The sequence below is a fragment of the Myxine glutinosa genome, chromosome 2 (genome assembly GCF_964187855.1).
Source record: "Myxine glutinosa chromosome 2, kmMyxGlut1.1, whole genome shotgun sequence".
In the NCBI taxonomy this organism is placed as follows: Eukaryota; Metazoa; Chordata; class Myxini; order Myxiniformes; family Myxinidae; genus Myxine; species Myxine glutinosa.
In genome coordinates, this window is record NC_136262.1 from 101,818,118 (window position 1) to 101,835,714 (window position 17,597).

General features: G+C 42.2%; 1 protein-coding gene across 1 annotated transcript; it reads right to left on the bottom strand.

Moving 5' to 3' along the window:
* Positions 1 to 4,066: 4,066 nt before the first annotated feature.
* On the bottom strand, positions 4,067 to 14,288 carry LOC144890900 (uncharacterized). Its single transcript, XM_078772796.1, has 2 exons — positions 13,890 to 14,288; positions 4,067 to 8,258 (listed from the first exon to the last, which is right to left on the bottom strand). Exon 2 carries the CDS (start codon positions 8,041 to 8,043, stop codon positions 7,183 to 7,185), a length of 861 nt encoding a protein of 286 aa, XP_078628922.1. The 5' UTR covers positions 8,044 to 8,258; positions 13,890 to 14,288; the 3' UTR covers positions 4,067 to 7,182.
* Positions 14,289 to 17,597: the final 3,309 nt, after the last annotated feature.

Below are 17,597 nucleotides of genomic sequence, written 5' to 3' on the forward strand. Positions count from 1 at the left end.
AGGCTGTCGTGCCAGGCGTCCCCCGAGAAAGCCACGTCTGACCAGACAACACCGCCAGCGCCGATTGCAGTGGGCCAGAGAGCACCGTCAATGGCAGCCAGGACACTGGAATCACGTGATCTTCAGTGACAAGTCTAGATTTCTGGTCTATCGTCAATATGGCCGCGTCCGAGTGCGCAGACAAGTGCATGAAGCCTACAACGAAGATTGTATAGTGCCAAGAGTCCAAGCTGGAGGTGGTGGGGTGACCGTTTGGGCTGCTTTTCATGCAGGGGTCAAAACTGACCTGGTTGTTCTGAATGGAAACCTGAACCAGTTGAAGCACAGGGCCATTCTGGAAGAAACATTGCTTCCATTTGTTCGTGCAGCCTTTCGAGGAAACTTTGTCTTCCAAGATGACAATGCACGGCCTCATCGTGCTCGCATGATCCAACACTTTCTTGCTGACCGTGGTGTAGAGCATATGGAGTGGCCTGCCATGTCCCCGGATATGAATCCGATAGAGAACTTGTGGGCAGAATTAACGCGTCAAATCGACAACTTGGACCAGCAGCCTGCCTCTGTGCGTCACTGCATGGCAAGCGATTCCTGTCCAAACCTTGGCAAATCTCGTGAACAGCATGCCTCAACGTGTACGTGCTCTCCTGAATGCTCGTGGGGGTTACACAAAGTACTGAACTGTAATTTTACTGTCCGTAATCCCAGTCGTAATTTAACTTTTGTTTTTGTTTAAAAAAATTTTTGGCTAATGTGCAAAATAAAGAGATACTTCTGGAAAACGCACAGAAGGTTAACACAGTACTGTCCGTGAATTGAGTTCGATATCAGTTTACATCACTTTCAAGGATCAATTTATTTGCTTTGAAATGTCAAATGTGGTTTTTGTTTCTTTTAAAGGTCACATTAACAAAATCTAGAATAATTTCAACATAATTCCAATGAACTTTTGGTTCTCAGTCATCTTGAAAAGTAAGTTCACCCCCACAAAAAAAATATTCCATATTAAATGCCAAGTCTGTATATGGGTTTTGTAATGTAATGTTATATTTTATTCGACTTAATGATGTTAAAATGAGTTTTGCGGTTGACAAAGATGAATTTGATATGCTTGTTTCTAAGATAATATTTAAAATTTAATTAGTAAATATAAATAAAGTTTTTTGTCATTACATTCACATGAAATGAATGACTTTACATCTCCAAGCAGAATTGGGAGAATCTTGGCGACACAGAATCTGGAAGAACATATCTTCCTCATTAAGGAGATTTTAATATGCATTCCTCAATCAGCGGGATATCCCTCTGCTCAATATTTCACTCGACCAATCACATTGTATCCCTCGATCCTTGCTCCCTCCCACCTACACTTTGCTAACCAATCCTACTGCTCTCCTCCCCTTTGATTTGCTCCTCCCTCTCCACTTTCTCCTCCCATTTTCAACTTGTATAAAGGTCAGAAATGACGTCCAAATATTTAGGATTATCACTGGGTTTGTAAAATGTTGGTTTGTTCTACTTGGGATTTTTACTTATGTTGTAAATGTTGTACTTAGGATACTTCACTTGGCTGGTCGATTCTGTATGTTTACACTGCATGTTGACTGTATATTGTGCATGCTACTGTTATTTGGTGTATCCTTATGATGTTTCCTCTGATGTACATCTCTACTGTACCAGGATTTTCACTTGGGACTTTCTGTGAATCTTGCAATGTGCTTTTGTGAATTGTAGTAAGCTCTTCTTGGTTTGATAAAGGTTATTGTTCCTTGCTGTGTATTCCCTTGTAAACAAAAGTGTTTATCCTCCTCGGGAATTAAAATTTGTGATTCTTCTTCTGACAAAAGTTTGTGGACATTGATTTTCTTGATTCATCTATTACATGCTGTCTAAAAAATATATTCATCAGCACCACACACGTACGTGCACTGAGTATGGTGCGTATCTGTGCATAAGCACCACACACGTGCGTGCACTGAGTACGGTGTGTATCTGTGGATAAGCACGACAAGTGCGTGCACTGAGTATGGTGTGTATCTGTGCATAAGCACCACACATGTGGGTGCACTGAGTACGGTGTGTATCTGTGCATAAGCACCACACACGTGTGTGCACTGAGTACGGTGTGTATCTGTGCATAAGCACCACACACGTGCATGCACTGAGTACGGTGTGTATCTGTGCATAAGCACCACACACGTGCATATACTGAGTACGGCGTGTATCTGTGCATAAGCACCACACACGTGCGTGCACTGAGTGCGGTGTGTATCTGTTCATAAGCACCACACACGTGCGTGCACTGAGTATGGTGTGTATCTGTGCATAAGCACCAAACACGTGCGTGCACTGAGTTACGGTGTGTATCTGTGCATAAGCACCACACACGTGCGTACAACTGTATGGTTTGCCGATTTAATTCTTGTTTAAAGATTATTAGTACTCGCAGAACATTCCCAATCCCGCAGACATCATTGTCTTAGACAAAAGAAGATAAGCGACGGATTTTTCATTGACAGATTTCATAAGTGGATGTATAGATGAATAAAAATGTATTCAAACGCATTTGTATTATTTTTTGCGCTATATTTAAAATCTTGTTTGGAGCTTTTGACGGAAGTGAATCTTTGTAAAGGGCCATGAAATCGTCGACAATGTAAATAATTTAAAAAATACCGTTTGCCAATATTAACTTTCATGTGATTGGGATAGACTATTTCTAAACAAATGAAGCATTTCGAAACGAATTTTGTCAAATCTAGCAATTCTATTCTGACCTCTGACTCCCTACAAAACACGTGCATCAATGTAATATTAAGTCTTCAAACTTACAATTTATTCAACAAACATGTCTTCAAATATATTGATCATGCAATCACACACATATTCTCTCACATACCTGTTTTAACCATCACCCCCACCAATCCTATACCAGTAAAAGGTGTATCCCTCACCACATCTCAGATTCTGCTATATTTGCCTTGGACTGATCTGATGCTTTCATGACATCATTCACTTCATCACCAACAACAGACAAACCACATTTTTGCACAAATACAAATTCAACCGCTCTCTTCATAGTAATCAGATCAAAAGCAATGAAATGGAGTGAAACATTTTTTTGGGGTTGCATGTTTATTGCACGATTCTTTATTAGTATTCAAAAACAAAATGTGAAAAAAAAATACATGACTCAACAATACTTTAAGAATAGACAGTGATGACAATTGGTACAATTTCGTATGCATGTGGATACTTGTAGTATCTCAAATTCCTTGAGACCTGTGAAATGAGATTCGTGAAAATAACTATGAAAGGGTAGAACTAGGTACACTTTTCAAGCATGTACACAGTCATGCAAAGACACACACACACACACACACACACACACACACACACACACACACACACACACACACACAGAATAAAATTATGTATATATATATATATATATCCTAGATTGTCAATTCAATTGTACAAAATAACTGACATGTTTAAAGACTTCCACATTTACTAGTTTTTGCATGTAGCTAATTTAATAACAATTTTCCAAAGATGTCATGATTGTCATGGGGCCCGCAAGGCTAACCCCTGCTCTAGCGGGGAAAATGGCCTTAAAACGATCATTCATTTCCAAAGATGTTATCAAGATAAATTTTCCTAGAAAATAATTTTGATTGTTTTGTAATCATCACAATCATGAACCAAAAATATACAGCAAGCATATTTAGTAAGGAAGAGTTTGTATGTCTTCTTGCAGTGTGCAATCGATTAATTTCACCAGTGTCCCAGATAAATGCAGACATGTAATAACGTTTTTAAATAAAGGTGATAAACGGTTTGGCTTCTTTGTTGCAGATTTGACATACAATACATATCAAACAAGTCCAGTACTAATCAAACAGTACTACTGTACTGTAAACAGTGTTTATTTCATGTGTAAACTTCATGTGTGTTTTAATCAAACAGTACACAATAATTGAATGAGGTCTATTGTAGATTTATTTCCTCCTCCTCGTCACTGTCCCTGTCACTTGGATTATCTTCGTCATCACTGTCATGCACTTCATTAACACAATTAATGCAACTGCAGAGGTCAGTGCAAAGCATACTGTGTGCTACACAAGAACACTGCCTGTTCTCACACTTCGCTTTTTTACAATTGCAATGTGTGAGCTCGAGGATCTCCTCAGGAGCTGGAGCCAGGTCCATCCAGTCTATGACGAGATTGTCATCTTCAATCCTACAGCCATGAGCAGCAGGTGAAGGAAATTCCATATTGCCTATCAGAGACCTCCTCCAAATAGCAGCTTGGAAATTGGCTCTCTGCACAGGCTTATGAAGGGAGTCTTGATTTGGGGGCATAGCTGATTCCAGGGTCTTGGTACGTAGCTTGAAAAGCCTTTACCTAGCTTCATTTACAGAGGTACATTATTTTTGCGAGTACAGAGCACGTGTAAAAGACTCCAGCTGCAACATAACTTCTCTAGAGGGTGTTATATCTCTTCCAAGAGTGATAAAAGCATCACCACTCTTCTCTTCCTCCATGACCTTCCAGGCTTACACCTTCCCTCTCCCATAGAAAGCACTAACACTGTCACACCCTGTAAATGCATGCAGTCCAAGTAGTGCACTTGCATTATGTGGACCCAGCTTCTCTGCAACCTTGTTGATATGTATTAGCCTCTTAACTCTGTGCCCTGTCTCGAAGTAGATATTACTTTCATCTGAAACATCAAGACAGTGCAATGGCAATAATGAAAACATCGGTGTCAGGACTTTTGATAACTACATTTTCAGACTGAGTAGCTGCATATTTGCTATGGAGAAGTAAACGCGTATCCACTTCTTCATGATCGCATGCTAGTTCATTCACTTCTTCCACTGAAAAATGACCACTGCTGAGAGAGAAGGAGTGACATTCACTGCTGTGGGTCAAAAACACTTTGGTTTCTCATACAAATTCTGCAGCGCCATCTTTCCATGCAGTATAGAGGAAATTGACTAGCTCCTCCTTGTTGGGCCTATGATTAAGAAACCTTTTCCATTGCTTAGGAACCTTTATATTGCTTGTAAGAATCTTCACTGCCTGGATCCCTTCAGTAGTTTGTCTTGCTCGCTCAGCGTTCTTTATGCTCTGTGCAGCATACCTGTCAGTGACGAAGTGGATCTGCTTTGTTGTTGTTGTTACACTTGCCAATTTTACGAGCTCAGCCAGAAGGAGCAATGCAAGCTCTCCAAATGTACCCGGAATGCGACTGACGTTCAGTTGTTGAATCATCGCCATTCCATCGATGATCAACACACTGTCTGGTGGGATAGAATTGATGTATGGGTCTGGTGTGATGAGAGATTATATGTGATGCATGAGGTTGGCTTTTGGATGCTTCACCAGAGTTCCATGAGGCGTTGAGAGAGCAAGTGGGAGTGGGCTAAGGCTGAACTGCATCATCTTTTCCAAACTCACTTTATTGGCTCTCCCACATAACAGTAAGTGAGCGAAGAGATTCCTGTTAGACTGCAATTCGACAATCTTGCTGCGAGACTCAACATTCTTCTTAAGACACATCGTTGAATATGTCTTTAGGTTCATCTTCTTCAGCGGAGCAAAAAAAACTGTATTTTCTTGCTGGAGACGATCTGATATAAATGCCTGTACAGCCTCTTCTTCCCTTTCTCTCGCATTTGCCAAGTCCTTGGCTACTGGCTTGGGAGCAACTACTCCAGATGTTAAATGCACAAATCATTCTGTCTCTGTCATGAAAGGCTGTATCATGGCTTCATTTGTCGATACAATTCTACTGACATTTTCCTCATCTCTCTTGTTCCGAGTAGCATCCAAATCTTTGCACTGTCGGGTCACATCACTCTTACCAGCCATCTCCTCGCAAGATCTTCATATCTCTGCACGTAGATGGTATGACGATATCCATTGATGAACTGCTCCTTTGTTGGTAGTGATACCCGTCAGTCCACCTCTTGTCTTGGCATCTCTGTTGGCCGTCTGCTCAATACACATGTCCATGGGTATTCCAGCAAATCCATGACGGTCTTGTCTCTGAACTGAGAACTCCCCTTTGTGAAACTCTTCATCGATGGTAGGATGACTAGAAGCTACATTGTGCATCTCAAGCCAATATACAGGTGAGTATCTGGCATAATTGACGCGGTCATATGCCATGAACCAGGGCATCATCGATCGAAGACTGGAGAGATGTAGTTCCCACTTTCCTTCACGAGATGCCCGCACAAATAGAAGCAGAAGCTGCACCATGTCTATGTAGCTACTCCAGAATCCAAAGGTAGGGTTAACAGAATTGCGGGATACAAACTCATTGTAGGATGCAATCACCGAGGTCATCTCTGGAGTCGACATGGCAGCTCTGAATGTTGAAGGGAAGGACCTCTGCAATAGATCCAATAAAGCAACAAGAGAGTCTGTCTCATCTTCATTCAAAGTGCTGACAAATGCTTGCCATCTCATGCGATGCAATGCCTCAAAAATCAGCTTGTCAAATCTCATTTATCTGTTGTAATGATGTCCACTCATAATGCCATTGATTGAACCTTGAGCTACCACCTCTGACTCAATGGCCGGCTCCCGTAGACCTGCATCCCCAAATCGCTTGCCGATGCACGCTAGAAATACCATGGTAATGTGGAAAGCCGCCAATCTGATTATTCTGTCTTTATAGATGTTGTTCTTCCACCTTATAATCTGGGCTTTTGCATAAATTGTCTGATCGAACACCACCACAGTCTGCAATTGCAGAGCATTTGCTATTTCAATGCTTTGCAGCATGGTGGTCTCCACAGTATCTATATCCATTGGCGAGGCATCGATCACAGGGAGATATCCATTTGATGATAATATGGGACTCCCACTTTCCTTGGAAAGGATTGTGTTGAATCCTGTCCAACGCCATGTGGGATGATCAACTACTTGTACTTTGCACATGATATAACTTATGTCCAGCTTCCTCCCTTCATCTTGCACTTCCACACTTTCTCCGATCGGTAATTCCCGTCCAAACGAAGACGGACCTCTCTTCTGGCCACCGTAATATGTAGCAATGTTGGGGTGTGAAGGCTGGAATGATCTTTTCTTTGTTTTCTTGACAATTTCAGGAGTCACAAGATGGAAGTCAGTTTCTATATTTCCACCTCTCTCACACCTCTGCACGATTATGCTGTTTGTGCCATGGATGGTGCCTTTACCAGAAAGTGTTTCTTCTCCAAAGTCGATACCATACCAATCTCCCATACCAATGTAGTAAAGGTATTCTTCTGGATGTTGGGTGGAAGTGCAGATGAGCCTTTGTTGATCTGACTTTCAGCTAATGCTGTGTCCTGCTCCAACACCAAACTATGGGATGTCAAATGTCCAAATCCGTTTAGCAAACTTATCAATCTTGCTGATCCAGTAGTGTGTCGTACAGTCATTGCGAGTGCAGACTGTTTGGGCATCTGTTTTCTTCCTCCAGTTGCACTGCAGATTAGATATTGGGCCAATGATAAGATGCGACGGTCTTGATGATCTTCAACGGTTACACGTCTGTCATCAACTACCTCATCTAATGCCCCAATCAGCCAAGCCAGAAAGTTGTACAGCTCAAGAGGTACCAGGCATCTTGCAACAGCTAGAGACAAGTCTTTTGCTGCTGGGGGCCATGCTTGTGTAGATTCAACAGACAGACAAGATCCCCTTAGATTCCTGGCAGTGAAGTACACATCCCATAGTTGATTGGACATTCTTGGCATGCCCTTCTGGAAACTGCTCCAGAAGTTTCGATCATCTGTACTCGTCCCTTCACTCTCACTTGATGTCATCTTATCTGTCACTTGGACCGAATCTTTGACATCTTGTATCTCAATAGTCCGGACCATGACTAACTGACTCTCACGCCTGAGAGTTGGCTGGATGTACTGAAGCTGTGGATATATCTTCTGTAGTCTTTTCTTTAAATTGTAAGACCTGTAGGAAGATGCATCTAGTCCTTGTAATTTAGAAATTAACTTAGCAAACATACTTGTTAGCATTGACATTCTAAGAATTTATTTTCTTTGTATGATTCTACCTTCAATTACATCCTTACAAAATATGTCAAAGGTTTTTTGATACACAACATCTTCTGGTCTTTCTTGTTCCTCTGTCTTCTTGCCGAGTAGCCTGGTCTCATTCCGGTAGCAACTGGCGTGGTAGCATGCCTCAGAAGCTATAAGATCTCTACCCTGGATTTGTAGGAGTAATGCCTTGTTATCTGCACAGTGAAGACAAACGAACGAAGAGAGACAGAGAGACAGACAGAGACAGAGACAGAGAGAGACAGAGAGAGACAGAGAGAAAGAGAGAGAGAGACAGAGAGAGCCAGAGAGAGACAGAGAGAGACAGAGAGAGACAGAGACAGAGAGAGAGAGAGAGAGAGAGAGAGAGAGAGAGAGAAAGAAAGAAAGAAAGAAAGAAAAAAAGAAAGAAAGAGACAAAAGAGAAAGAGAAATAAAGGATTGTGGTTACATAAATCTCACAAAGAATGTTGATAGAAACCAAAACAATACTTTTAGAAATACACACTTTCAGGTGTATCAAGTTTGATCAGCATTCATATTGTGACAAGTCATATCCACATTCTTACATTTAAAGCTAATAAGAAACTTAAACCTTAATGCCCATGAACACTGGGGCATCAATGCTCTTACACATATCTTCCTTTGACCTATTTTAGAGAAACATACATTCAAGAGAAAATACAAAACGTAGAGAAAGATCCAGTAAATAGGCATAAACACACTACTGCTTTTGTTCAATCATTCACATCATTATCTCATGATTTTGCTGTTGTGATAATTCATGTTATGACCTGAAAGGCAAAACAGTAAGCACTTATGATGTTTATGCAGGCAATTTTTTTCATTCCAAGATACTCAGTGATCCTGCTAAGTAGTTACAAAAGATAGAATTATTTTTAAAAGGAAAATATTGTTGCGGCTCTCGAGCCCGTCGACATACTAAGGGGGGTTAAACCCTTTTCCCCCTTGGGCCTTCGAGTCCACGAGGCCGCTACCCACTTTACACTTGTGGGGCGGATTGCTGAGCAATTCCAGCCGCCAACCCCGTAGCGAGCTTGCGGAAGGGTTTCTGGTCGAATCCCCAAGTACCTTCAATACACACGCCGCCACGAGAACGGGGGCTGGACCTCGCACGAGTCATGCTGGGTTGATACGCCCGAGCAGTTTGCGTGTCACGTGACTCGTGCCGTTAATTATTACGAACCCGATTGAGCAGTTTTATTTCGTACAATGCGAGGCCAATGGTGGAAAAGAAGTGAATGGCCAAGTGGAAGCAAGAACACAGGTTTATTATAAATTTGTACAATGATCAGAGAGAGAAGAGACACAGAGTAGCAACTTAACCGTCCTTAACTTGAAATCCCAGACAAGGGCCCTCTCACTCACGCGGGGAAAGGAAGGAAGAGAAGAGAATGCGCTCAAGCGCGGTCATTTGTGCAGTTCGCCCCGGACAGCTCGTTGGGCGTTCCCTTGAGGATGTTCGCGGCACGGATGTCGGCCTCCAGTCGTGCACGCACAGGAATCCGCCCAGCATGTCCCGATGTTAGCGAGGCAAACGCGCACGTGCAGGGAGCCCAGGCAGGGAGATCGTTGGAGTCTCGGGCCCCGGGAGAGATCGTCCTGCGAAAGCGCTTATAACAGGGCGGCAGAGAGCAGGGGCAGAACGCAGACTACAGGGAGAGCGATGAGAGCTTCTTTCCTTCGGGGGCAGGGAGAGTTCGTGCTTCGACCTCGAGAGCTCAGAGACAGAGAGAGAGTTTGGGGGCCCGGGGCAGGGTTTTATAGCCCCCCCCCCCCCCCCCAGAGTCCCACCAGAATGTTCCAAGCACCTCCCCTGGCCGCCGTTGCTGGCCACTCCCCTTTAGCTCCCATTGGCTGCTTGCCGCTTACTGGCCACTCCCCTTTAGCTCCTCCCTCGGGCCTCCCAGACTTGTTCCAGGCCCTAGCACATGGCATTCCAGCCCAATGAGGCCTACAGTTACTTACCTGTCTAAATGCATACAAACACAGGAAAGGAGACTATACTTAACATTGAATAAGAAATAACTGAACTAAGCGAGGCTACATGTTGTGGTGCAACTAACTAAAAGGGGGGTTTGCCTTTACTACAAAAACCACAACAATATCAATACCAGTCATCTGCGCAGCTTTCTTTAACAAGCGGCTAGCTTCCATGGTCTGGCAGTTGACAAGGTGTACTCTCTTCCTCTTGCGTGTGATCTTGTCTCGTACCCATCGCTGAGAATGGCATACGCAACATTCACGTGGGAACATGTGTGGCCTGTCCTTCTGGGAGAATCTAGGTGTATGACAACGGAGGAAGCGTCTTCGTGGTGGCTCTTCTGCCTCATCATGGTGACTGTGCTCTTCTGCATTAAGAATATATATATATATATATATATATATATATATATATATATATATATATATATATATATATATATATATTGTTACGGACCGCGGATAGGATGTTGTTTTGCCGAGCGGATGGCGCCGCGGCCCTAACAGTTACCCCGACTAACCCGATTCCTGGACGTTGGCCAAAATCGCGCCATAGATATTCAATATGGAAACCTCTAAAGCGACCGAATGTAAAGAGGAAGAAGAAGACGTACAGAAGAATAACAGGATTTATTATTTACACACACTAAAGCAAAAGGAGCAGTCAAGGTTATATACAGGGAAAATGGAAAAAAACAGGTGACACAGTGAAAATACTAGCTTAACTATACAAGCTTAACTTTTTCCCTGGGACAAGACAAACAAAACAAACTCACGTACACAAGAAGGATGGAATGGCAGGAATGAATGCTGGAAGGAGGAATGGGAAGGTTCAGCTGGGGCAGATGGTTCGGGCTTGATCCCGCACGGGACGTCGGGCTTGACCTCGACGGCCACCGATGCCACCGCAATCTGGTTCCCGCGGGGTAACGGGTCGAAGCGGCCTGGTGGAGTCAACTGCTGGTGGAGCCAAAACTACTGGTGGGGCGCAACTCTTTCGTTGCACTTCTTGTTTCGCACTTCTGTCAAGGCTTCCCCGCGCTTCTGTTTCGCACTTCTGTCAAAGGCTTCCCCGCGCTTCTCTCGCACTTCTCCGAACTCATCTGCTGCCTCAATCGTCTGCTCGTGCCGCTGTGGGGACGTCGTGTGCTTGGCCAGGACTCGTCTGAGGTGGGGGCGTCTTCTGCGGGTTATATCAGTCCCACCCTTCATCCTCTTCGAACCTCCCCCAAGCGTTCTCTCTCCGCCCTCCCCAGCCAAACCCCTCGTTCTGGGTTGGTCGGCCAGGGCTGGTTCACTCCTCCCCTCCATGACGAGGGGGAGACACGCCTTTCTTCCCCGACCCGAGCACATGTTCAATGGCGGAAATTGCAGCAAACCACCCAATTCAGTCGGCAAAGAATGCAAAATGGGGAATGCAGTTGGTAATGGAGGCTTTGAGGGAATTGAAAGGGGATCTATCTTATGTAATTCAGTGCAATGGAGTATTAAGTTAATGGAAGACAAGGCCTTACCCTAATACACATAATAAGGAAATAACTGTCAACAAAGATATATGGTGTCCTGCATGTATATTTTATGGACTAACTACGGGAACGCCCTTTGACCTTTATACAACAACAAACGGAGGAAGGAGGGGGTGATATTTTACAACAATTCATAACACAACAATAAAAAAAACAACATTCTCATATCCACAACAATATATATATATATATATATATATATATATATATATATATATATATATATATATATATATTGTTGCGGATCTCAAACGTCGGCCTTTTTACCTTACCAAGGGGGGGTTAATCCCCTTGTCTTTTACTGACCGACGTGATCCTGAAGTTACCCCGTTCCTTCCAGTCGGTATTAGTTAGGGTTGCTGGTCAATTTGGTCCTGTTACCTAATTACCAACACCGACCATGAAGCAAGGAGATAACCTCCCACCCGAGCCGCAGCGTTAGTGGATACGCCGAGCGAAGCGAGCCGTGACTCGGGCCGTTAACAATGACTCTAAACCCGAATCTAGCGGTTCCTAATCGTGCCACGTTTACCCAATGAGAGAAAGGACGGATGCGATCGGATAGAGAGGAAACCAGAAGGTAGGAAGAACAAAGATGGGTTTATTACAAATATACAGAAAGAAGAGGAAACGAAAGGGATGTACAAGAGAGGAAGAGGAAGAAGCAGAACACAGGGCAGTCTTAAAAACAGTCTTATTCCAATACCCCAGGACAAACATACACACTCACACGGGGATTGTAGTTGGTAGATGGAAGGTCCGGCAATGGGGTCCAAGCTCCAGTCGACTCTGGTCCAGCGGGCGAAACCCGGCAGGCAGCTCCGCGCATAGTTGGACGCGGGCGGACAGTTTATATAACGGGGGAAGCTGGTGTCCTTCGTACGTAATATTTGCACGTTCGTGCTACACGCCCCCTCCCCAAAGTCCTCTTAATCAGCGCCAGCGAGTGAGTCCTTAACAAGCGCTGCCGTATCTCTCCAACAAGCGCGCCTCCGACAAGTCCTCCAAGTTCTTTGAAAATGCGCTCTCTCCCATCCGAGTCCTTTCACAAAGGTGCGCTCCGTATCAGTCCTTTTACAATGCAATCAGCGCGCTCTCCCGACAAAAGTCCAAGTCCTCTCGGTAATGCGCGCGCCTCCAACTCCGCGTAAGTCCTTCAAAGGGCTTTGCGTTCGCGCTTATATAATGTGAGCAAAGATCGCTCCGTGCGCCAAAAAGCCACGCCCGTCGGTGATGTTCCTTCAGCCCTGGTTGGCTGGTGGGGGCTTACCGGCCACGCCTTTGATGGCTGGTTGACATGCCACAACTTCTTCTTGGTGCTCCGCCTCCTTTTTCCGGGCCTTACCAGCGCTAACAAAGGCGCGTAACAGAATTGGGAGGGGTCATGAGGCACCGACTGCAGGGGCGCGTAATTGTGTCGCTTGGAGAGGGAGGTTGCAAAAATCGACGGAATTGGGGACCTACTCTTATTTGATCGACACAACGCAGATTCAACTATTGGAAACACGGCCTTATCTAAAACACATACTAATGAAATAACTGAGTTCCTATGGTGGCCTACGTGTTGCTTGTGGACTAACTAGGGGTGCTACCTTTAACCTTTTAATGATGAGATATTTACAAGAGTTTATATACAAGTGTGGGTTCTAAAACCGCAACAATATATATAGTTCTTGCTGTATATACAGTACATGCCAATTGCCAATTACCCAAACCTTAAACCAGTAGGTGGGGCGTATATCACAATTATTTATGCCTTCAACTCCTCATTTATGCACAACCAAAAAGTTAGACATAAACTGTGTCTGTGTGAGTCAACTGATCACCTCAACAGCAAAAATGTCAATTAGTCTAGATCTACGGATCATTACCACGACACCAGATCACATCATAACTTACGGCCTAAGTTACTCTTTTTATCACTCTTTACTTATCTTTTTCACTTATCTTTTTAGATCTAGGCCTAAGTTAACATTATTGAGCAACAATACATCATTTGTGATGGGCCCAACTTTTAGACCGCAGACACATGATCAATCTCCATCACTCGTCTCCCCCAGACTTAGTTCATCATACACTACCAATATGACCAATGATATCGATAAGCATACAACAACTTGTTTAGGCTAACCTAATAAATGTATGAGCCAGGGGCAAGGCAATAACATTAAGTTTACATGGATTATGTTAGATCTAAAGCTTGGCTTTACTTTGCAGCGTTGCCTTTATATGGATTAGAGGTCCAGTGTTAAAGATTGTTTATGGGCAACTGGCAACTGGTTCTATACATACACATACCTTCTTCTTGACTAGTACTGGTGGAGGATTGTTGAGCTGGAGCTCGAGATGCATGTGCTCTCTCCGCTAAACCAAGCTTCGAGACCTCAGTGAAACGTTGGTAGCCAAAGTGTAACCTCAGATCGTCTGACGGATTCGGGTTCGTCTCCAACTCTAAATCTGACCAAATTCCAGTTGCTTTATTCGCATAAATGCCACATATATTCTTCCATCGCTCCGCACACTAAAATGCCTACATTTGATCCAGGAGCTCAAGGAAAACGATGAAATCGTGGATTTTGTCGACCAACAGACGTGCATACATCACTCCATGTTGTTGTATGTTCATCCACGTACCATACATATAGCGCTGTCGCAGAATATAACCTCGTCCGTGCCGTATTGTTTCCCCTCACGCGTACTCTGTATCAGCGCATGTGATTGGTCAATCAGTGCATACACGTTATTTTTAGACCAATCGCAAATATCGTGAGAACGTCAACATATTTTACGTCATGTCAAAAAGTTCCAGTTTTTTGATAATTTCTCATTCATGTGCAACTTTTGACAATAAGAACAAGCATATTCGTTATTCAAATATTTTGATGCATTTTCTAATGTCAAATCTGTGTCGTGCCTCGGAGGTCGTGAACGAAACTGAAAGAAAAACGGGGTCGTCCCACGGCCTATCTCCTGAGAGGAACTAAATGCTTCATGTGAACCACGAATAAATGGAGGACAAATTAATGTATTTATATCTTCCACAATGTCAATGCAATTTCCAGACGTTAAAGAAAAATGCATTTTATCCACAAATAAAATCAGAATAGAAATGAAACTAATCAGAATGGAAAAAGAATTGTTGGACTCGTGCCAGAAATAGATTGGGTGAAAAGCGATATATAACACGATATTTAAAAAGTTATGGACGAGTTATGAATAAACTTGGTGGATGAGTTGGTTCGGTGACAAGAAAACAAGCCCATTGGATTTTGGTTCAGGTCCGAATCTAAAATCCTCAATTTTCGTCCGATTGACTTGAAATTTGAATAGCGTTTTAATATCAGCTAACTGAATTCAACCACCAACTATTTTTGAGATCAGCATAGGCCAAAAGGTCAACATAGGCCAAAGGTCAACAACCATTTCAAATTTCTAAAAGCCTCAATTTTCATCCGATTGACTTCAACTTCGAATGGAATTTTTATATAAGCTAACTGAATTAAACCAACAACTATTTTTTTTATATCAACATAGGTCACAAGGTCAACATAGGCCAAAGGTCTTTTTTCAAATCTCTAAAATCCTCAATTTTCGTCCGATTCACTTGAAATTTGAATGGGATTGTCATCTCAATGAACTGAATTCTACCACCAACTATTTTTGAGATCAACATAGGCCAAAAGGTCAACATAGGCCAAAGGTCAACCACTTATTTTTCAAATTTCTAAAATCCTCAATTTTCGTCCGATTGACTTGAAATTTGAATAGGATTTTCACATCAGCTAACTGAATTCAACCAGCAACTATTTTTGAGATCAGCATAGGCCAAAAGGTCAACATAGGCCAAAGGTCAACAACCATTTCAAATTTCTAAAAGCCTCAATTTTCATCCGATTGACTTCAATTTTGAATGGAATTTTTATATAAGCTAACTGAATTCAACCAACAACTATTTTTTTTATATCAACATAGGTCACAAGGTCAACATAGGCCAAAGGTCTTTTTTCAAATCTCTAAAATCCTCAATTTTCGTCCGATTCACTTGAAATTTGAATGGGATTGTCATCTCAATGAACTGAATTCTACCACCAAATATTTTTGAGATCAACATAGGCCAAAAGGTCAACATAGGCCAAAGGTCAACCACTTATTTGTCAAATTTCTAAAATCCTCAATTTTCGTCCGATTGACTTGAAATTTGAATAGGATTTTCACATCAGCTAACTGAATTCAACCAACAACTATTTTTGAGATCAGCATAGGCCAAAAGGTCAACATAGGCCAAAGGTCAACAACCATTTCAAATTTCTAAAAGCCTCAATTTTCATCCGATTGACTTCAATTTTGAATGGAATTTTTATATAAGCTAACTGAATTCAACCAACAACTATTTTTTTTATATCAACATAGGTCACAAGGTCAACATAGGCCAAAGGTCTTTTTTCAAATCTCTAAAATCCTCAATTTTCGTCCGATTCACTTGAAATTTGAATGGGATTGTCATCTCAATGAACTGAATTCTACCACCAACTATTTTTGAGATCAACATAGGCCAAAAGGTCAACATAGGCCAAAGGTCAACCACTTATTTTTCAAATTTCTAAAATCCTCAATTTTCGTCCGATTGACTTGAAATTTGAATTGGATTTTCACATCAGCTAACAGAATTCAACCACCAACTATTTTTGAGATCAGCATAGGCCAAAAGGTCAACATAGGCCAAAGGTCAACAACCATTTCAAATTTCTAAAATCCTCAATTTTCATCCGATTGACTTCAACTTTGAATGGAATTTTTATATAGGCTAACTGAATTCAACCAACAACTATTTTTTTTATATCAACATAGGTCACAAGGTCAACATAGGCCAAAGGTCTTTTTTCAAATCTCTAAAATCCTCAATTTTCGTCCGATTCACTTGAAATTTGAATGGGATTGTCATCTCAATGAACTGAATTCTACCACCAACTATTTTTGAGATCAACATAGGCCACAAGGTAAACATAGGCCTAAGGGCAACCACTTTTTTCGAATGACTAAAATCCTCCATTTTCATCCGATTGACTTGAAATATGAATAGGATTTGCATATCAGCTTACTGAAACCAACCACCAACTATTTTTGAGGTCAACATAGGCCAAAAGGTCAACAAAGGCCAAATTTCTAAAATTGTCAATTTTCATCCGATTAACTTAAAATTTGAAGACGACTTGCATTTCAGGTCACTGAATTAAACCACCAATTATTTTTGAGGTCAAAAGGATGCTCTCCTTAGTGCCATTCTACTTTGTTCTGTTTTGCCAAGTGTCACTCTTTGTGTGATTTTTCATTTGTCTGTCCGTTTGTGAACAAGATATCTCAAAAAGCTGTGGACGGATTCAAACGAAATTTGGCATAGAGGTAGCATATGTGACATGGACGAAATGATTCCATTTTGGTGAAGATCCCGATTCGGATCCAGCTACGATAATTTTTAAGTGATTCGTCACCTTTGGGATAAACGGCCAAAAACAATACATAGCAGGATATCTCAAAAAGTTGTGGACAGATTTGGACTCCACTTGGTGGACCGTTTGGGAGTCTGAAAAGGACGATTCGATTCGATTTTGGTGAAGATCTGAAAATGGATTCGGATATGATAATTTTTTAATTTTTTAAGTGATTCTTCACCATTGGGAGTAGTTAGGTCCAAAACTTCAATTCCGTGACCATTTTCTGGCTAGTAAGGTTTGACGATTGATTTGACTTCTATTGACATTTTATAACAAAAATAGCCTCTATGTCCCTCCCAAAAATCCCGGCATTTTTCGCCAGAGGCCCGAATCCAAGATGACCGCCGGCACTATCTTGAAAAATTAAGTTTTGAACCAAAACACCTAGAATCACGTACAAAGACACTTTTTGGGTAATTTGACCACGAGGATTCCGAATCTGACATTAGTTTGACGTTATGACATTATTTTGACCCAGAAATCCAAGATGGCCACCATCCAGTAGAGTGAAAAT